The 22839-nt window shown below is 44.4% G+C and overlaps 1 protein-coding gene across 4 annotated transcripts in view; it reads left to right on the plus strand.

The window, feature by feature from the left end:
• LOC137426479 (alpha-N-acetylgalactosaminide alpha-2,6-sialyltransferase 2) overlaps positions 1–22839 on the plus strand; it is a 53842-nt gene that overhangs the window by 19450 nt on the left and 11553 nt on the right. For 2 of the 4 annotated variants that reach the window (XM_078769062.1, XM_078769063.1), the window contains exons 5-9: positions 4105–4243; positions 14563–14666; positions 16431–16514; positions 16683–16782; positions 19936–20140. In XM_078769062.1, the coding sequence (XP_078625188.1) occupies positions 4105–4243; positions 14563–14666; positions 16431–16514; positions 16683–16782; positions 19936–20136 (628 nt within the window). In that variant the 3' untranslated portion in view covers positions 20137–20140. Of the gene's footprint in view, positions 1–4104; positions 4244–14562; positions 14667–16430; positions 16515–16682; positions 16783–19935; positions 20943–22839 lie in introns of those variants that run through there. The other 2 variants (XM_078769064.1, XM_078769061.1) reach the window with 2 other exon arrangements.

The following is a 22839-nucleotide window of genomic DNA, read 5'->3' on the forward strand; positions in this document are numbered from 1 at the left end:
ACTATGGGATATTTGGGGGTAGAAGTGGAAAAGAGGGGGAGGGAGGAGCAAAAGAACAGGAGGAGGAGGGAGGTAAAAAAGAGGGGGAGGGAGGTGAGCAAATGTTTGCCATTTTTGTATGTAATGTGCAGATGGTGTCTGAAATCATGACTTGCTCATCGCGTCTTCTGTGGGAAAAGAAAACAAGCGGTGAAGTGATGCGAGTTGACAAAGTGGAAGACGCAAGGCGGCCATCTTGGATTTTGACGTTGCGACCCAATTTTCAATAGCGTTCTCCCTTATGCGTAGATACACCCACCCACCAGATTAGAAGTTGGTACTTCGCTTCTTTTTCAAGATATTCCGCTCACAAGGTTCATACATACATGGCGGCGGCCATCCTGGATTTTGACGTGGCGACCCAATTTTAAGCAGCGTTCTTCCTTGTGCCGAGATACACCCACACACCAGATTAGAAGTTGGTACTTCGCTTATTTTTCGAGATATTTCCCTCACAAGGTTCAGACATATATATGGTGGCGGCCATCTTGTATTTTGACGTGGCGACCCAATTTTCAATAGCGTCCTTCCTTATGCCGAGATACACCCACACACCAGATTAGAAGTTGGTACTTCGCTTATTTTTCAAGATATTCATCTCACAAGGTTCAGATATACATGGCGGTGGCCATCTTGGATTTTGACGTGGCGACCCAATTTTAAACAGCGTTCTTCCTTGTGCCTAGATACACCCACACACCAGATTAGAAGTTGGTACTTCGCTTATTTTTCAAGATATTAAGCTCACAAGGTTCAGACATACATGGCATCAGACATAAATGGCGGCGGCCATCTTGGATTTTGACGTGGGTTGCAACCACACACCAAATTCGAATGCGGTCCTTCGCTCACGCATGCCCGCACGCACACACGCCCGCATGGACGGAGGGGAAAACCATAGTCCCCCTTTCGCTCCGTGGTGCGACGGGGGACAAAAAGTAGTTGTACAGAGAAGGGAAAAATACTTATCGATTTATAAAGGGTAATCCTCAAAATACATTCCCATAATATTAACATGGCAGAAAAACACTGCAAATTGTTCCTACTATCTACTCTGCAGGAACGGATCCTGGAATTTATGTGGGGGGGGGGGGGGGTACGTGTGTGTACATGTACGTATAGGGGTATTGGTGCTGTTCATGTGCAGGGGATGAGTGTATGCGTTTGTGTGTCCACCCAGACCGTAACTTTTTTACCATTATTATTATTATTATTATTATTTTTGTATACTGAATCGAGGCTCGTGAAAAAGCTAACATTTACTTCACAAACAAATCAACCAGACAAAGAAAATATATAAAAGGAGGGAGCGGAAGACAAGATGGGGAGAGAAGGGGAAGCACACAAACACAACATTTGAGAGCAGGGAGATGTGTGGGAGGGAGAGGGCTTGGGGGGGAGGAGGCGTGGGAAGGGGGGGGGGGGGTGGGAGAAGTATAAAACACAAGGACTTACAGGACAGAAGTTGGTATTTCAAAAAAGTGAAATTGGGGTGAAATCATCAGGGGTAGAAAAGATCAAGGTTTTGGATGGGGGAAGATAAGAGATGGTGGTGAACAGCTGTTTTAAAGACTTGGAGGGTGGAGTGGGATTGAAGAGAGTGAGGGAGTTTGTTCCAGAGGCGGGAGAAAAGAGGAATGAAGGAGTGAAGGTGAGCAGAGAGTCTTGATTTTGGCAGTTTAGCCATAAGAGGGTTGCAGGCAGATCTTGTGCGACCTGCAGGAATATTTGCGGGACAGAGCCCAGAGAGAGCTGGGGGGGGCAAGGCCAGAGAGGAGTCGGTAGAAGACGGAAAGACCACCAACCTGCCTGCGGTGAGTGAGTGGGAGGCCCTTGGAGTTAGCTTCATCGCGGGGAGATTCCAATGATTCTGAATGCTTTGGTTTCAACAGCGTGAAGACGAGCTAGGTGTGAGGCAAGAGCACCAGCCCAGAGGGGAGAGCAGTATTCCATTGAGCTGCGGATGAAAGCCTTGTATGTGGTGAGGAGCTCAGGTGTGCCAAGGAAGGACTTCGCACAACGGAGGATGCCCAGTCGGCGACTGGCTTTGGAGGCCAGATTTGAAATGTGGTTTCCCCAGGAAAGATCATGGCAGATAGTGAGACCCAAAAGCTTGAGTGACAGAACTTCTTGGAGAGGATTATTCAGAAAGTGGATGGGAGGGTTGTCCAGTCGGTCTTTTCGGAGAGACATAGTAAGAGTGTGAGATTTGTCAGGATTGAAAGACATGTTCCACTTGTTTGCCCAGTCTGTGATTTTGTCCAGGTCTGCAGAGAGTGAGGAGGCTGCAGACTGCCGATCTGAGGGATGAAGAATGGAGCGACAGAGAGTAGAGTCATCAGCAAAGAGATAGAGAGGATTTTCAAGAGAGTCAGAGAGATCATTGATGAAGACCAGAAAAAGCACAGGGCCCAGAACACTGCCTTGGGGAACTCCAGCCTGAACAGGAAGAGGAGATGAGAGAAACCCATTCAGGGCCACACGTTGACTATGACTAGAGAGGAAGTCCGCCAGCCATGCGTGGAGATTTCCATGGATACCAAAGGAGGAGGGTTTGGTGAGCAGAGCGGGGTGCCAGACCGTAGCGAAGCCACGTGATATGTCGAGGGAGATAGCTCGAATTTCATATTTGGCATTGAGCACCTCCATCCATTGTTGAGACAGCAGAAGCAGCATGTCCAGAGTCGAGTGACCTGGTCTGAAACCAAATTGATGATCAGAGAGACCAAGCCATTGGAGAAGAGGAAAGATTTCATATCCGAAGCAATGATGGATTCCATGACTTTGCTGATAATTGGGAGAAGGCTGATTGGTATGTCGTTGTTGGGATCTGTTTTTGCACCTTTTTGTGCAAAGTGGTGATGTTGGCTGATTTCCAAGCAGATGGAAGATGACCTTGAGCAAAAGAGAGGGTGAAGAGAACAGAGAGAGGGAGTGAAAGAGCGGAAGAACAGGATTTTAGGACCCGTGGGCTGATGCCGTCGGGTCCAGTTGCAGAATCAGTCGAGGGTTGACAGAAACTTTTCCACCTTGTCAGGAGGAAAGGACACAGAGTCCAGGAGCAGCTGGGTACGACTGGGTTCGGTGGGTACAGAGAGGGATGGGTTTGGGACACAAGATTTAGAGGCAAACACAGAGTTGAGGCATTCAGCTTTTTCACGTGCGGAGTCAGCCGTGTGGCCATTTGAGGTGAGGGAGGGGATGGAGGGGGAACAAACACCAGAAACAGATTTGACCAGACGCCACCAGGATTTGGAAGAGGGAGACAGATAAGAGAGTTCGGTCCTGAGAACGGAGAGATATTGTTTCCTGGCTCTCCTGAGGTTGGAGTTTGAGTTTTGTCATCAAATATTCAACAAAGCTTTATTTTGAGAATATGGAGAAGGTAAATTAATAATTTGGTCAAAAGGTCAAAGGTCAGTATCCCATAAAATCATCAATTTTCATCTGATTGACCTGAAATTTAAAGAATTTGCATATTGGGGCACTAAATTGGTTCACCAATCAAAAGCTAGTCGCCGATTTTTTTTTGTTGTCTCCCCCCCCCCTCCCCCCACCCCCCCCCCCCCAAGATCAATAGGTCAAAGGTAAAGGCTGAATAAAATGATAAATTCTCATTTGTAGTTCTTTTTAACTGTTTTTGCTATTTTGGCATACGGATGAAGAAGAAGACGTCTAAATACAAACGGACACAGATGGGCTTTGCATTTTCAGATGTTTTTGAGTTATTTTTTGTTGTCGAAGCAGGGCGGTCACATAAACTTATTTCATGGAATTCATTTCCATCCCATTACAAATTGCAATGACATTAGGTATCCATGATGAGATAAAATGAGGTTAGTAAATTGGTTTATTTCAAAATGAGAAAGTGCTGGATCGATGAAAGGGGGGAGGGGGAGGGAGGGAGGTTATCCAAACTTACAAACCATGTGATTAAATTCCCCCTCTCCTTTTTCCAGAATCCACCTCTGATTTATGTCGTTTTGTGGTGTTGTCAATATTCGGTTTTTTAATATCCCTCCGCTGAGTTTGATTTGCTCTGATGTCCTTTGCACGATCATACAGGATGAACGGTGCATTATTGCACGGCTTTGAGGAGGACGTGGGGACACGGACATCTTTCTACTTCTTCTCGACGAACACCATGCGGAACTCTTTAGCTGCTTATAGTCGCAATGGCTTTGTGACTGTGCCAATCTCTGAAGTGAGTGGGTACCGTTTCCTCCCCTTTAATTCCACCTGCTCACTTCCCATGACTACCTCAATCCCTCCACTGAAAATGCCGAGGATATAAATATCCTGCTTTAATGTAGTGTTTTTCCTATTTGGCTTTGTTTACTGCATTTAAATGAGGGACATTGATGTAAACTTGTATATCCAATGCATACGGTAACCTCAGGAATGGTCGTGTTGTTATCCTCAGGGATCTAAGCTCGGGTCCATTAGTCTGGGGGACGCGATAAGCATCTATAATAATGCCTCAAGAACATCGGGTTTCCTCCCTTTCAGTTTAGTATTTAACAGCAGTAGTGACGATTTGACTTTCTATTTGAAATTCTTCCATGCTTTCTGCATAATAAATAAATTGCCTTCAGAGGGTATTCAAACCCCTTGAGACTTTTTTGTCCCCCGTCGCACCGCGGAGCGAAAGGGGGACTATGGTTTTCCCCTCTGTCCGTGTGTGCGTCCGTCCGTGCGTGTGTGCGTGTGGACGTGCGTGCGTGTGTAAGCGAAGGACCGAATTCTAATTTGGTGTGTGGGTGCCACCCACGTCAAAATCCAACATGGCCACCGCCATGTATGTCTGAATCTTGTGAGCGGAATATCTTGAAAAATCAGCGAAGTACCAACTTTTAATCTTGTGTGTGGGTGTATCTTCGCATAAGGAAGAACGCTATTGAAAATTGGGTCGCCACGTCAAAATCCAAGATGGCCACATTTCGTCTTCCACTTTGTCGACACATCACTTCACCGACGGGGGACCTAGGCGTAACGCTCGTCACATGAAGTTGTTGCAGCCTGAATATAAAATGGACAAGTACAGATACATTCAAAGTACACCGCCCCCATGCCAAATAATTAAATATGCTGCAGCGCGGCATTGCCGGGGCGCCTCTGGCGCCCGGCAATACCGCAGTGCAGCTCATTGAGGCTGCATTGGGAGGGAGAGGTGTACACTAATTGATTGATTAATTGTATAATTAAAATCAATAAATTATCACAAAATATTTTCTTAATCAATTGGCTAATAGCATAACTAAACCACTTGTGCTTCATCCGAAGATGTATCTTTTAGAAATTTAATTAAATGTCATTAATAAAAAATTAAATTACTACTTGATTAATCAACAAATTATGAATCGATTAATCAATAAATAATTAATCGATTAAATGATTAATCAATAAATCAAAAATATCCTTGATAGCCACATCACTTGGTCACTCATGTCAAAATATTAGCTTCCGAGCTCAAAAGGTGCCTGAGATATTGGCCAAATGAGAAAGAAAATAAATAAATGATTAATAATGAAAATAAATAAATAATAATCATAAACAAATTAAATTATTAATCAATTCGGTCAGAGAACACAAAAACCACCACCATTTCATCAGAATCTGTAACTAAAAAAATAAATAAAAATTAGTCATTCATTGAATAATTAAATAATTAATCGATTAATTTTTTTTTTTTTTTTTGTATATAGAGTCGAGGCTCGTGAAAGAGCTAACATTTATCAAACAAACAAATCAAACAAACAAGCAAACAAAGTATATAAAAAGGGGAGCGGTCGACAAGATGGGGAGAGAAGGGGAGGAAGCACACAAACACAACATTTGAGAGCAGGGACATCGGGAGATGTGGGGGAGGGAGAGGGCCTGGGGGGAGGCAGGATAGGTATAAAACGCAAGGACACCAAGGACCTCCAGGAAAGAAGACAAAAGTCACCTCAAAAAAGTGGATTTGGGGTGAAATTAGCGGGGGTAGAAAAGATCAAGGTTTTGGATTGGGGAAGATAAGAGATGGTGGTGAACAGCCGTTTTAAAGACCTGGAGGGAGGAGTGGGATTGAAGAGAGTGAGGGAGTTTGTTCCAGAGGTGGGAGAAAAGAGGAATGAAGCAGTGAAGGTGAGCAGAGAGTCTTGATTTTGGCAGTTTAACCATAAGAGGGTTGCAGGCAGATCTTGTGCGACCTGCAGGAATATTTGGGGGACATAGCCCAGAGAGAGCTGGGGGAGCAAGGCCGGAGAGGAGTCGGGAGAAGACGGAAAGACCACCAACCTGCCTGCGGTGAGTAAGTGAAAGGCCCTCGGAGATAGCGTCATCGCGGGAGATTCCAATGATTCTGAACGCTTTGGTTTCAACAGCGTGAAGACGAGCTAGGTGTGAGGCAGGAGCATCAGCCCAGAGGGGAGAGCAGTATTCCATTGAGCTGCGGATGAAAGCCTTGTATGTGGTGAGGAGCTCAGGTGTGCCAAGGAAAGACTTCGCACGACGGAGGATGCCCAGTCGGCGACTGGCCTTGGAGGCCAGCTTGGAAATGTGGTTTTCCCAGGAAAGATCATGGCAGACAGTGAGACCCAAAAGCTTGAGTGACAGAACTTCTTGGAGAGCATTATTCAGAAAGTAGATGGGAGGGTTGTCCAGTCGGTCTTTTCGGAGAGACATCGTAAGAGTGTGAGATTTGTCAGGATTGAAAGACATGTTCCACTTGTTTGCCCAGTCTGATTTTGTCCAGGTCTGCAGAGAGTGAGGAGGCTGCAGACTGCCGATCTGAGGGATGAGGAATGGAGCGGCAGAGAGTGGAGTGATCAGCAAAGAGATAGAGAGGATTTTCAAGAGAGTCAGAGAGATCATTGATGAAGACCAGAAAAAGCACAGGGCCCAGAACACTGCCTTGGGGAACTCCAGCCTGAACAGGAAGAGGAGATGAGAGAAACCCATTCAGGGCCACACGTTGACTACGACGAGAGAGGAAGTCCGCCAGCCATGCTTGGAGATTTCCATGGATACCAAAGGAGGAGCGTTTGGTGAGCAGAGTGGGGTGCCGGACCGTATCGAAGGCACGTGATATGTCGAGGGAGACAGCTCTAATTTCCTGTTTGGCATTGAGGACCTCCATCCATTGTTGAGACAGCAGAAGCAGCATGTCCAGAGTAGAGTGACCTGGTCTGAAACCAAATTGATGATCAGAGATCAAGCCATTGGAGAAGAGGAAAGATTTCATATCCGAAGCAATGATGGATTCCATGACTTTGCTGATAATTGGGAGAAGGCTGATTGGTCTGCAGTTGCTAGGATCTGTTTTTGCACCTTTTTTGTGCAAAGCGGTGATGTTGGCTGATTTCCAAGCAGATGGCAGTTGACCTTGAGCAAAAGAGAGGGTGAAGAGAACAGAGAGAGGGAGTGAAAGAGCGGAAGAACAGGATTTTATGACCCGTGGGTTGATGCTGTCAGGTCCAGTTGCAGAATCAGAGTCGAGGGTTGACAGAAACTTTTCCACCTTGTCAGGAGGAAAGGGCACGGAGTCCAGGAGCAGCTGGGTACGACTGGGTACGGTGGGTACAGAGAGGGATGGGTTTGGGACACAAGATTTTGAGGCAAACACAGAGTTGAGGCATTCAGCTTTTTCACGTGCGGAGTCAGCTGTGTAGCCGTTTGAGGTAAGGGAGGGGATGGAGGGGGAACAAACACCAGAAACAGATTAATTGATTAATTAATAAATCCAAAATAGCCTTTGCAGCCAAATCATTGGTCATTGGTCATTGGCATGTCCAAATATCAGCTTCCTAACTCAAAAGGTGCCTGAGTTAATGGTCAGAAGAGAAAGGAAATTTGATTAATTAAATAAGTACTTAATTCATCGCTAATAATTAAATAACTCAATTATTTGATTAATCAAAAAACAAAAAATAGCATTTTTGACAAAGGAATTGCTCACTATTGCACCAAAATTTCAGCTTCCCAGCTCAAAGGATGGCTGAGATATCGCCCGGACAATCAAACAAACAAACAAGAAAGCAAGAAAACAAGTACAGATACATTCAAAGTACACCGCCCCCATGCCAAATAATTAAATATCCTACAGTGCGGCATTGCCGGGGCGCCTCCGGCGCCCGGCAATACCAAAGTGCACCCCACAGGGGCTGCATTGGAAGGGAGAGGTGTATGCTAATTGATTGATTAATTGTATAATTAAAATCAATAAAAGATTATCACAAAATATTTTCTTAATCAATTGGCTAATAGCATAACTAAACCACTTGTGCTTCATCCGAAGATGTATCTTTTAGAAATTTAATCAAATAGGTCATTAATAAAAAATTAAATAATTAATTGATTAATCAATAAGTAATTCATCGATTAATCAATAAATAATGAATCAATTAAATGATTAATCGATAGATCAAAAATATCCTTGATAGCCACATCACTTGGTCACTGTCATGTCCAAATATTAGCTTCCCAGCTCAAAAGGTGCCTGAGATATTGGCCAAATGAGAAAGAAAATAAATAAATGATTAATAATGAAAATAAATAAATAATAATCATTAAAAAATTAAATTATCAATCAATTCGGCCACAGAACACATAAACCACCACCATTTCATCAGAATGTGTAACTGGGGGAAAAAAAATTTTTTTTAGTAATTAATCGAATAATTAAATAATTAATCGATTCATTGATTCATTGATTAATCAATAAATCAAAAATATCCTTGATAGCCACATCACTTGGTCACTCATGTCCAAATATTAGCTTCTGAGCTCAAAAGGTGCCCGAGATATTGGCCAAATGAGAAAGAAGATAAATAAATGATTAATAATGAAAATAAATAAAGAATAATCATAAAAAATTAAATTATTAATCAATTCGGTCAGAGAACACATAAACCACCACCATTTCATCAGAATCTGTAACTTAAAAAAAAAACATTTTTTAGTCATTAATCAAATAATTAATCGATTAATTGATAAATCAAAAATAGCCTTTGCAGCCAAATCACCTGGTCATTGGCATGTCCAAATATCAGCTTCCTAACTCAAAAGGTGCCTGAGTTAATGGTCAGAAGAGAAAGGAAATTTGATTAATTAAATAAGTACTTAATTAATCGCTAATAATTAAATAACTCCTCAATTATTTGATTCATCAAAAAACAAAAAATAACCTTTTTGACAAAGGACTTGCTCACTATTGTGCCGAAATTTCAGCTTCCTAGCTCAAAGGATGGCTGAGATATCGTCCGGACAAACAAACAAACAAACAAGAAAGAAAGAAAGAAAGAAAACAAACAACCAGAGTGAAAACTGAGTACTCCCTTTCAGCGTGCGTCACTGCCGAGCCCCCTTCGGTGCCCAGCAATGACGATTTGCAATGCCTGGAGATGGCATAGGAAAGGAGCGGTGTACAACAAACAACCAGAGTGAAAACTGAGTACTCTCTTTCAGCGTGCGTCACTGCCGAGCCCCCTTCGATGCCCAGCAATGACGATTTGCAATGCCTGGAGATGGCATAGGAAAGGTGCGGTGTACAATTAAATTGCGATTTATTGTCCCGGATATACGCATCATACCTATGTCAAAGTGGAATTTTATTTTTTATAATTTTTTTAGAAAATAAAAAAATGAAATACAGAAATATCTAATTCACGTAAGTGTTTAACCCTCTGAGCCAATACTTCGTAAAAGTGCCTTTGGCAGCAATTACAGATTCGAGTCTTATTGGGTATGCCTGTATTGGCTTTGCACATCTGGATTTGGCGAGTTTTTCTCCCATTCTTCCTTTCAGATTTGCTCAAGCTCTGTCAAGTTCGATAGGGAGTGTCGGTGAACGGCAATCTTCAAGTCGTTTCATAGATTCTCAATGGTGTTCAGTCTCTGCTCGGGCTGGGCCACTCAAGGACTTTCACGTTCTTGTTCTGAAGCCATTCCAGTGTTGCTTTGGCTGTATGCTTGGGGTCATTGTCCTGTTGGAAACTAAAACTTCGTCGCAGTGGAAGGTCTTTTGCACTGAAGCAGGTTCTCCTCAAGGATTTGGCTCCATTCATTATTCCCTCTTTCCTTACAAGTCACAGAATTTTGCTTCTCTGAGTCTGAGAGTCCTTTAGGTGCTTTTTTACAAACTCCAAGCGGGCTTTCATGTGTCTTTCACTGAGGAGAGGCTTCCGTCTGGCCACTCTGCCATAAAGCCCAGATCGGTGGAGTGTTGCAGTGATGGTTGTCCTTCTGGAAGTTTCTCCCATCTCCACACAAGATCTCTGGAGCTCAGCCAGTGTGACCATCGGGTTCTTGGTCACCTCTCTTACCAAGGCCCTTCTCCCCCGATTGCTCAGTTTGGCCGGGCGGCCAGCTCTAGGAAGAGTCCTGGTTGTTCCAAACTTCTTCCATTTCAGAATTATGGAGGCCACTGTGCTCTTGGAAACATTCAATGTAGCAGAGATTTTTTTGTAGGCTTCCCCAGATCTGTGCCTCGACACAATCCTGTCTCTGAGCTCTGCAGGCAGTTCCTTCGACCTCATGGCTTGGTTTTTGCTCTGATATGCATTGTCAGCTGTGAGACCTTATATAGACAGGTGTGTGCCTTTTCATATCATGTCCAATCAATATAATTTACGACAGGTGGACTCCAATCAAGGTGTAAAAACATCTCAAAGATGATCAAGAGAAATGGGAGGCACCTGAGCTAAATTTCAAGTGTCATAGCAAAGGGTCTGAATACTTACGTCAATGTGATATCTCAGTTTTTTCTTTTCATAAATTTGCAAAACTTTCTAAAATCCTGTTTTCTCTTTGTCATTATGGGGTATTGAGTGTAGATTGATGAGGGAAAAAATGAATTTAAACGATTTCAGCATAAGGCTGCAACATAATAAAATGTGAAAAAAGTGAAGGGGTCTGAATACTTTCTGAATGCACTGTATGCCTCCTCACAATTCTATCTCAGAGTTCCACGGACAGTTCCTTGGACTTTATGGTAGAGTTTCTTCTCTGACATGCACCGTCAACTGTGGGACCTTATATAGAACGGTGTGTTTTTTTCAAAATCATGTCCAATCAATTGACTTGGCCACAAGTCGACTCCAATCAAGTTGTAGAGACATCTCAAGGATGACCAAAGGAAATTGGATGCACCTGAGCTCAATTTGGAGTGTCATAGCCAAGGGGTTGAATACAACAACAACAACATGCATTTTAAAGGCCATTTTCCCGACTAGAGCGGGGGTTAGCCTTGCGGTCCCCATGACAATCTTCTCCATTTTGCCCTATTTTCTGCATCTCTCCTTGTTAACCCCCTTGCCCGCATTTCTTCTTCCACCATCTTTAGCCAAGTCTTTCTCGGTCTTCCCCGTCCTCTACTTCCTTCTTCATTCATTTGCATCACTCTTCTCAACCAGTCACTTTCAGCCTTCCTCAACACATGACCAAACCATCTCTACCTGTTCCTCTTCACAGCATCAATCACAGGCTCTATTCCCATCATCTTTCGCAATTCATCATTTGTCTTCCTCTCTCTCAACGATACTCCGCACATCCACCAAACCATTCGCATTTCCACCCTTTCCAACCTTCGTTGCTGCTCTACGTTCATTACCCATGTCTCGCTCCCATAAATCATAACACTTCTCAGTTTGAATTGGGTCTCACAGGGTTGAATATGAATACTTTTTGACTCGAAATATTTCAGCTTTTCATTTTTCATAGATTTGTAAAAATTTTGTTTGTAAAAATTGTAAAAAAAATTTGTAAAAATTTTGTAAAATTTCATAGATTTGTAAAAAAATGAATATGAATACTTATTGACTCGAAATATTTCAGCTTTTCATTTTTCATAGATTTGCAAAAATTTCTTAATAAAAAAATTCCACTTTGACATTATGGGGTATCGTGTGTAAATCGATGAAAAAAAACAAACTCAAATTAACCCATTTTAAATTCAGGGTGTAACAACAAAATGTGAAAAAGTCGAGGGGTGTGAATACTTCCTGAAAACTTCTAACATCTGTGAAGTATCATATCAGTATCATTTTGGCAAAAACTGTTATAATTGATTGCGTGCTCATTTTATACACAATAAAATGCTAAAAGGTCTCTTCTTACACCATGTTTAGCATTTTTTCGTATAGCACTTGTGAGGATATTTTAACAGAAATATGGTCTTGTACATCAAACTACATTTGAGGATTTGAGGATTTGGCAAGTTGGGTTGGGTTTGAGGTGGGCTGGTAATTGTGGATCAGCAGTAACATGTGAAAGTGTAAGTGCTTTGTAAGTGTAAGTGTGAAAGCACAGTAAAGTGCTTTACATCATTCATTTAAGGCCCAGAGACCTTCATGTGCACAGGGGTGTCAGTTGAGCTCCCAGATGTTCACAAAGTAAAATCCCTCTCTCAGTCAACGGTCGATGGCTAAACCACTTGCACTATTGCACGTGTACAGGTGATAATTCCACGTTGTCTCCTCACCTTTGTAGGGCGTAAGAGGGGGGATTTATTTTGTGCCAATGACCTGATCCTGACCCTGGGTACCTTGAGCTCTTATGCAAAATTTGGTAGGAATCAGCCAAGCTGTTTTCACTCCATACTATGGGAGATGTCTGTCTGTCTGTCTGTCTGTCTGCCTGTCTGTCGCCATTCTTCTTAGAGATAGCTAAACGGATCTTCATCAAACTTTCAGAGGTTCATCAGTGCATGCTGGGGAGTGTTTTCGGCAAACAATATTTATATGATTCCCTACCTCATTCCTTTGTGGGTGTAGGGAAGTGTTTAGGCCCTCACAAAAATGGAACAAAAACCGATTGGACTTCTTCAAAATGCCAACAGGATCTCTATAAGGTTCAGAAATCCAGAGAATTTCAGAATGATTATTATTTTTTTAAATCACATCTCAAAGTTTTGGATGGGGGAAGATAAGAGATGGTGGTGAACAGCTATTTCAAAGACCTGGAGGGAGGAGTGGGATTGAAGAGAGTGAGGGAGTTTGTTCCAGAGGCAGGAGTAAAGAGGAATGAAAGAGTGAAGGTGAGTAGAGAGCCTAGACTTTGGCAATTTCACCAGAAGAGGGTTGCTGGCAGATCTTGTGCGACCTGTAGGAATATTTGTGGGACAGAGCACAGAGAGAGCTGGGGGGGCAAGGCCAGAGAGGAGTCGGTAGAAGACAAAGACCACCAACCTGCCTGCGGTGAGTGAGTGAAAGGCCCTCGGAGTTAGCTTCATCGCAGGAGATTCCAATGATTCTGAAAGCTTTGCTTTCAACAGCGGGAAGCCGAGCTAAGTGTGAGGCAGGAGCACCAGCCCAGAGGGGGGAACAGTATTCCATTGAGCTGCGGATGAAAGCCTTGTATGTGGTGAGGAGCTCAGGTGTGCCAACGAAGGACTTCGCACGACGGAGGATGCCCAGTCGGCAACTAGCTTTGGAGGCCAGCTTGGAAATGTGGTTTTCCCAGGAAATATCAATTATGGCAGATAGTGAGACCCAAAAGCTTGAGTGACAGAACTTATTGGAGAGGTTTTTTTTTTTTTTTTTTTTTTTTTTTTTGTATACAAGATCGAGGCTCGTGAAAGAGCGAAAAAGTAGTTGGAAAAGTTGAGAAAGTTGTTGAGAAAGTAGATGGGAGGGTTGTCCAGTCGGTCTTTTCGGAGAGACATAGTAAGAGTGTGAGATTTGTCAGGATTTAAAGACATGTTCCACTTGTTTGACCAGTTTGTGATTTTGTCCAGGTCTGCAGAGAGTGAGGAAGCTGCAGACTGACAATCTGAGGGAGGAGGTATGGAGCAGCAGGGAGTGGAGTCATCAGCAAAGAGATAGAGAGGATTTTCCAGAGAGTCAGAGAGATCATTGATGAAGACCAGAAAAAGCACAAGGCCCAGAACACTGCCTTGGGGAACTCCAGCCTGAACAGGAAGGGGAGATGAGAGAAATCCATTCAGGGCCACACGTTGACTGTGACCGAAGAGGAAGTCAGCAAGCCATGCATGGAGGTTTCCATGGATACCATAGGAGAGTTTGACAAGCAGGGCGGGGTTCCAGACCGTATCGAAGGCACGTGATATGTCAAGGGAGACAGCTCTGATTTCCTGTTTGGCGTTGAGGACCTCCATCCATTGTTGAGACGGCAGAAGCAGCATGTCCAGAGTAGAATGACCTGGTCTGAATCCAAATTGATGGTCAGAGATCAAGCCATTGGAAAAGAGGAAAGATTTCATATCCGAAGCAATGGTGGATTCCTTGATTTTGCTGATAATTGGGAGAAGGCTGATTGGTCTGTAGTTGCAAGGATCTGTTTTTGCACATTTTTTGAATAAAGCGGTAATATTGGCTGATTTCCAAGCTGATGGCATTTATCGATTTATCTATCTGTATATTTATCTATCTATTTATTTATCTATTTTAATTTTTATCTATTTTGTGAACCAAGCTTCAGGTCATCCAAAAGTGAATGTTGTGTCAAAAAGTTGATAAGCTGCTGCTCATTCCATTTAAAAACCATCAAAAAATATTTGCAATTTTTTTTTATTTTTTTTTTTAGGAGACCCGGTTTGTGTTCATACCAGACCATGACCGTGACTTCTTCATGGTGACGGCAGCTGTAAAAGGTGTGCTCGTGGAGAAGGGCCGAGAGAAGGGAATTAAGTAAGTCGTGCTCTTTATCAGGGACATCTACATAATGTATGCATGGATTTGGGTGGGAATAAGAAAGAAAAAACAGCTTTTTGCACACCGTACGAAGATAGTGTTAACTCGTGTTTTGTTCTACACATTAGCGTGCAGGTGAGTTGCCTCTGGCCGAGTGCCAATGTGATAGAGCAAGCGACAATTCACAAAGACAAGAATTGAGCAAAGTCCATGACGCAACATCACAAATCAACACGCTTCTCACCCTAAGCCTAAGCAAAGTTGAAACACGGGGATATTAAAATCTTCACCCGGTGCAACTGCAAAGTTCACTTTTTCTTTGCAGTTTAAAGGCCGGGTTGTTTTGATCTATGCACAACGAGTTATAACCCCACAGCAGACAGCAGTAGCACTAAACTCAAGAGAAATTTCATTACAAATATATATATATATTTTATTTTTTTTGCTTTCCGGCAGGCATGCGATGCTTGCTTTTGTGGGAGGGCATGGAATGTTGCATCCAACGCTGCTTCATTGCTCTTAGTATTGCATCTGGTTTGCTGGATTTGACGGTTTCTCCCATGATGGGGGTTCCGTAGCGGGGAGAAAAGGCAAGCTGAAGCATGTGAGCGGCAGGAGCGGGAGCGTCACAGAAGTGTTAGGAAGCCAACCATTTGCCAAAAAAACACTTTGACATGATTTCTGTGTTTCCTACAATATGCACAAGCTTTTTTTTTGTATACCAAGTCGTGGCTCATGTAAGAGCTAACACATAGAACATACAAGAGGGGGATTGAGAGGGAAGCACAACAACAATAGAGAACAGGGACTTCAGATCTGTGGAAGGGAGAGGGACACGGGATAAACAAGATGGACCCAAGGACTTTCAGGAAAGAAAATGGAATTTAAGGAGGTGGATTTCGGGTGAATTAGTGGGGGTAGAAAAGATCAAGGTTTTGGATGGGGGAAGATAAGAGATTGTGGTGAACAGCTGTTTTAAAGACCTTGAGGGAGGAGTGGGATTGAAGAGAGTGTGGGAGTTTGTTCCAGAGGCGGGAGAAAAGAGGAATGAAAGAGTGAAGGTGAGCAGAGAGTCGAGATTTTGGCAGTTTAACCAGAAGAGGGTTGCTGGCAGATCTTGTGCGTCCTGTAGGAATATTTGGGGGACAGAGCACGGACAGAGAGCAGGGGGGGGGGGGGCAAGGCCGGAGAGGAGTCGGTAGAAGACAGAAAGACCACAACCTGCCTGTAGTGAGAGAGAGAAAGGCCATCAGAATAAATTTCAAAGCGGGAGATACCAATGATTCTGAAAGCTTTGGTTTCTACAACGTGAAGCTGAGTTAGGCATGAGGCAGATGCTGGCATTTACGCATTCTGTCCAGAATCTGTCTGAGTTGGAAGGATTTTTTGACTCTACTTTTGAGCCATCAGTGCATTTTAATGCTATTCAACCACAAAGGGGGTTAATCCGATATTAGCAAGGCTCACATTCTCAGAGCAATTCCATGTTCATTGCAGTATTCACCATGTTATCAAGTCAACTGAACTGTACATCCAACAGTCACTCCTCATGTTACATAAGAGCTTAAGGAACTCTTCAATGGCTGTCGTTAAATTCCTTGACTTTTTACGAGTTGCCTTGTTCATGGTGATTGATGAAAGTTTGTGAAACAATTTATTTGGTCTTGTTGTATTGTCGATACCTGTGCTTGATTCGAAAACGAGTTCATGTCACACAGGTTTTAATTTGGTGACACTCACTCGCTCATCCGCCTTCCTTAGTCCATCAAAGTTATTTGGTCCCAACTTGACAGCAGAGAAATTCAAGATGGTGCACCCTGACTTCAGTCGATACCTCCGAAACAGGTAAAAATAAACAAAACAATAGTATCAAGGTTGAAGCATAATATTTTGGATAAAATTTGACTGAAAATGTCCGTCGGAATTGTCTTTTCCTGAAAATTCATCTTTCGCAGAATGTGCCCAAATAAATGTAAAACGATTCCCTTATTTATTTTTTTCCACTCTAATCAGGTTACTGCCAGCTCCCATCATGAAGAGCAAGTCCCGTAACATTTACAGGCCTAGTACTGGTGGCTTTGCTCTGCTCACTGCCCTCTACACCTGTGATGAGGTGAGAGGCATTCGTGACAACTTGCTTTTTTTCAATGGCTCACTGTATAAATAAAAGGGTCGTACCGAAAGTGATGAGCACGTTTATTGGACAATAAAACAAAGGTACTTGTAAGAAAACTGACATACCACATCACTTTTATACAAAATGATCCATGTATTTCTGCCAGCGTGGCACAAGCTTAAAAATCCTGCTGTGGTAGAAGTCCATCCCAACACACATCACAACCGGCTATGCATGGCCATCTGGACTGCCTCATCGTTTTCATAGTGCTGGCCTCTCACGTGATCTTTCATGGGCTCAAACAGATGGCAGTACGAGGCGGCCAAGTCTGGACAGTACGGGGTTGATGGAGCACTTCCCATCCATTTTATGAGATTTCCTCCATTGTCGGATATGCAGTGGAGGCGGAGCAAAGAACCACCTTTAGAGGCCATTTTTCCCCACAGACCAGGGGTTGGCCTTTTTCGGGGCACCTTGGTCCCCTTTTTGAAGCAATGTTTTATGGCTGGATGCCCTTCCTGCCGCCAACCCTGTTAGTCACCTCTTGCGACCCACAGGGAATTACCAGCAAGCTGGTACTCAATTTGCCGACCTCGGAAGGATGACAGGCTGTCAACCCCTCTGGCGTTAATTCGGCAATCCACCGGGATTCAAATCCAGGATCCCAAGCCGGCACCCTAACCGCTAAGCCAACACCAGGCCTAGCAAGATGACAGCATTTTTTTTTTTCTTCATCAAGCGCTTTTCCCAAAGTGCACGTTTCATTTTATTGAGCATCTGTACGTAGTGAGCCACGTTGGTTTCCCTTTGGGTAGGACATCAACCAATATGCATCCTCGGCATCCCAGAAGACTGTTCTCGTAAGACCAGTGCTCTTGGCATTCTTTTTTTTTGGAGATGTTGAGCAATGCCATGCCATGCTTTGCCGCTTGGATTTTGTGTCGAAATGGTGGAACAGGTTTTTACCACCAGATCACCAGTCACAATACGGAACAGGAAGTCATCACCCTCGGCAGTACGTCGTTGATACAACCGAGATGAAACATCCATTTGTGTTTTTGTGTTCCTCCATAAGCAAACAGGGAACCCAACGGGAAGAAACTTTCCAATAGCCCAAAGTCACTATCATTTCCTGTACGGCATGGTGTCCTCTGCCGAGCTGCGCTGCGATCTCCCTGACCATCACCATTCGCTCCTCATTGAGCGCATCAACATTCTCGTTACGTTGTCATGGTGCTTCTCGGCCGACAACAGCGTGGCTGATCCGTGTCCGTGTTTCCATCTTTGAAGTATTTCACCCACCTTCTGACACTGCCAGCGTCCATGCAGGCATCTCCGTATGTCCGACTCAATTGTTCATAGATATCTGCAGTTGTTCTCCTTCACGAGCATTTCAATCACTGCACGTTGAAGAAGCGATACGTCGTTGACAGGCATTTGCCACAATGGATTGTGGGAACACCAGTGGTGTGTCGGCATCGAGCCTGTTTATATAAATCGGAGTGGACACAAACAACAACAGGCATTTTAAAGGCCATTTTCCCTGCAAGAGCAGGGGTTAGCCTTGCGGTCCCCATGACAATCTTCTCCATTTTGCCCTATTTTCTGCATCTCCCCTTGTTAACCCCCTTGCCCGCATTTCTTCTTCGACCATCTTTAGCCAAGTCTTTCTCGGTCTTCCCCGTCCTCTACTTCCTTCCACATTCATTTCCATCACTCTTCTCAACCAGTCACTTTCGTCCTTCCTCAACACATGACCAAACCATCTCAAACTATTTCTCTTCACAGCATCAATCACAGGCTCTATTCCCATCATCTTTTGCAATTCATCACTTGGCTTACTCTCTCTCTCAACGATACTCCACACATCCACCGAACCATTCGCATTTCCACCCTTTCCAGCCTTCGTTGCTGCTCTAAGTTCATTACCCATGTCTCGCTCCCATAAATCATAACACTACTCACACATGCAGCATACACCTTACCCTTCAGCTTCAACGACACTCCCCTCCTCGTTAGCACGCCACTCAGTTCCCGAAACTTCTTCCATGCACATCTCACTAGAACAACCGTTGCCGAGTCTGATCCACCTTCTCCATTCAGCATGTCTCCTAGGTAACAAAATGTTTTCACACCTTCCAGCTTCATGCCGTCTCCAAGATCCAACTCAACATTTCCTCCATCTGCAGCTCCCTCTGTGCACACCTTGCACTTGAATGTAGCTGCCACACTGGTTAATGACCCTCTCAAACCACTACATTTTTGATGAACCCACTCAGCGCACATTGTACATTGAATGGAGTTCACTCCGACACCCTTCCTGCACATAGCACATGGCCACTTCCCAGTTCTTTCCACCTCACCACATGCTTTACCACTTGCCATCACCTTTGTTTTTCCGATATTCACCTTCAGACCTTTCATCTCCATACATTCCTTCCACCTGTTCATCTTCTCCTTCAGTCCATCTATACTTTCTGCAATCAACACCAGATCATCTGCATACAACAACTCCCACGGTAAACCCTCCTTTACATTCCGAGCCAGCACCTCCATCACAGCTACAAATAGTCGTGGACTTAGTACCGACCCCTGATGCACTCCCACCTTCACCTCAAACTCACCACTGTTCCCGTCCTTCGTCCTTACAGCTGTGCGCGCTCTTTTGTACATTGCCATCACGACTCTGATCAACCATTCCTCCACTCCTAACTTCCTCAATGCCCATGTCACTACTTCACGTGGAACCCTATCGAATGCTTTCTCCAGATCAACAAACCCAAGAAACAACTTCTTCCTCTTCTCCATGTACTTCTCCTGCAACTGCCTCACAATAAAAAGCGCATCTGTCGTTCCTCTTCCTGGCATAAATCCAAACTGCATTTCGTCAATCTTCACGTTCTTCCTTATCCTCCTCTCCAACACCCTTTCCAATACCTTCATTCCATGCTCCAATAACTTTATCGCTCGATACGAGTGTGTCGGCATCGAGCCTGTTTATATAAATCGGAGTGGATAGATGTTAATAATTCGTGTTCTACTATATTCGCCATAAACCTGTAGAATCCACTGATGCTCGTCACTGTCGGTACGGCCATCGTGTGTACAAATTATGTCCCGTTTAATAAGCATTTCATTTTCGGTCTCCAGGTGTCTGCGTACGGCTTTCTCACCGAGAACTACGCAAACTTCTCAAACCATTACTACGACAAGACCTACAAGAAAACGGGGTTTTACGCCAACCACAACTATAACAAGGAGATGAAGCTATGGAGGAGGCTGCACGACGTCGGTGCCATTTCACTTTTCATGCGAAACAACACAGATGTCGGCCTCTTGCACAAGTCATGACCAAGTCAGTGGAACTGCAATGCCAAGTGGTTATCGCCTTGGTGAAGCAGGCCCATGGCACTGTGGGGCTGTGATTGGTGCACTTTTCTTATACTCAGGTTGTTATACTTATAAACTTTTGAAGCTGTCGTGTCAGGTTGTTGGGGGTATTGACAGACTGCCACAGAGGTTTCATTTGGTGGTGGTTTTGATGGCTATTTCACCCACAAACTCTCCTTTTTGTAAACTTCGCCAGTCCCAGCTGTCCTTCCCATTAATTGGCAATTGCAGAAATTTCTGTAATTAATGATGATTTATTGTGAATATGATCCATGTTAAATCGAAGCAGTATCTGTAGTGGTATTGTCACTCATTTCGGTTTTCTGGTATGAACCTGAAAATGTTTTGATTGGGGATGAGGTTTTTAATTTTTATTTTAAAACAGATTAATAATGCGGTCGTATGTATTATGGTATGAAGAAGTAACATCTAATCTTGGCAAGTGATGGAAGACCGTTGGTGGCAACAGTGCTATTATTCCAGGTGACGATTGTCCATTACACTTGCACTCTATAACACATCCGTTGATATGAAACAAAGCTGTTTCACCACCACTCCCAAATTGCATCCCATTCAAACTTATTGAGAATTATCTCCATAGCCAAAGGCATTATGTTTTCGGTTTGTCCGTCCAGCTGTCCGTCCGTTTTTAATTTTGCTACCACAGCAACTTGTGAACCACTAAAGGGATTTCAACTAAACTTGGCACAAAAACTGTAAAACAAAGACTGATTGCATTTTCGTTTCAAAAGGTCAAAGGTCATGCACCCTTTGAAAATCATAACTTAAGTTTGAAGAATCTGATCTCTCTCTCTACCTCTTCCTCCCTCTATCTACCCTTCACTCTCTCCACCCCCCTACACCTATGTATGTGTCTATATATATTGTTGTGGATCTCAGCGCCGGCCTTTTCCCCTGACCAAGGGGGGATTAGTCCCCTTGTCTTTGACTAGCCGACGGGACCCGGGACCGATGACGTCCTTCCCGGACAGCGCGAAGTAGGGTCGTAGGATTAATCACTAACCTAATTCCTCGCGCTGACCGGAAACGAGGAAATAAGCCCCGCCCGAATCACGGGTGTTGGTGGAAACGCCAAGTGGTAGCGAACCCGTGATCCGAGCCATTATCAATGACTAAAACCAGATCCCAGCGGTTCGTAATCGCGCCACGCTTACCCAATGGAGGAAATCACGGAAACGGTCGAATTTGGAAGAAAGGAATAACACGATTTATTTACACTTTGTACAATAATAATAATAAGAAAGCACAGTGCAGCCTTCAACAGTCTTAACTTATCCCAAGACCAACGGGCCCGTTCACTCTCAGACACACTCATATGGGGCTGCAGACGAACAGGTCGATGGTCCAGAGATGGCGTCCGGGCAGCTCTCTCTCCGGTCCCCAACTCGCACCGCGAAGTAGATGAACATACGGCAGGAGCTCTCCACGTGTCGTTTGGCGTGCACGGGATTATTACAGGGTGAACGGTCGGGCTGGCTTTGGCAGTTACACTTGCGGCTGCGGCCGCGTACGTAATAAGCGGACAGTTCAATAAACGCGAACAATGCGCTTCTCAATCAATGGCCTCGAAACTGTCGTGTGCTCGCCGGTCCTCTGAGTGCTCCAACAAGGGCTTGGCTTCAGTCCTCCCAATTCGAGCGCCTGCCTCCCCCTTCTCATAACTCAGGTCAGTCCTCGTACCAGTCCTCTTCAAGGGCTTTGTGCGCTGGCTTTTATAGCCTTGCCCAGCGAACTCTCTGGAACTTACAAGACGCTCTGTACCACGCCCTATCAAGCCATGCCCTCTCAGCCCTGGTTGGCTGTTGCTCTTACCGTCACCACCTCTGACGCGCTGCTTGACGCGGCCACACCTCGACCCTCGCGCTCCTCCCACTTCTTAGGCCTACCTCGTGGTTACCCGACTAGTTTCGAACGAAACCAAGGGCAGCGAACGCTGCTGGCGGCCAAAGCGTAACAAACTTGAGGGATGCCAAATGGGGCGCGGGATCGAGTTTGCCCATGACGAAAATGAAGGGTGGCCGCAAAATGAAAGGACCTAAGCTCAATTCTTTACACAACGCAGATGTTACTAGGGAATGGCCTACTCTTACACATACTATGACATAACTAATTCTAATGGGCCTACATGTTGCTTGTGGACTAACTATGGGGGGCAAACCTTTAACCTTTAATGATATATGTACAATCTCAAAACCTCAACAATATATATATATACATATATGGGAGCGTATGCTGGATCAGCATGTCGCTGCGTCCTTGGATAACTCCTCAGAACCATCCCGACACACACCACTTTGTGTGCTCCGGAATGAGGTGTTTTTTCCGTGGCCGGAGTGCAAATCCTGCCACCAACCTCTTTGTGAGAGAGGACCCAGTACCCTGGTACTCATTTTGCCGACCTCGGAAGGATGACAGGCTGAGTCAACCCCACTTGGTATTAATTCAATAGTTGAACGGGATTTGAACTCAGGACCTTAGGATCCCCAAAACCGCCAACCTAACCATTAGGCCAACACCAGTTATACACCTCTATACCTCTTTCCATCCCCCCCCCCCCCCCCATCTCCCATCTCCCATGCTCTCTCTCTCTCTCTCTGCCTCTACCTCAACCTCTCCCCCCCCCCCCCCCCCTCCCTCTCTCTC

The sequence above is a fragment of the Myxine glutinosa genome, unplaced genomic scaffold (assembly GCF_964187855.1).
Source record: "Myxine glutinosa unplaced genomic scaffold, kmMyxGlut1.1 SCAFFOLD_1036, whole genome shotgun sequence".
In the NCBI taxonomy this organism is placed as follows: Eukaryota; Metazoa; Chordata; class Myxini; order Myxiniformes; family Myxinidae; genus Myxine; species Myxine glutinosa.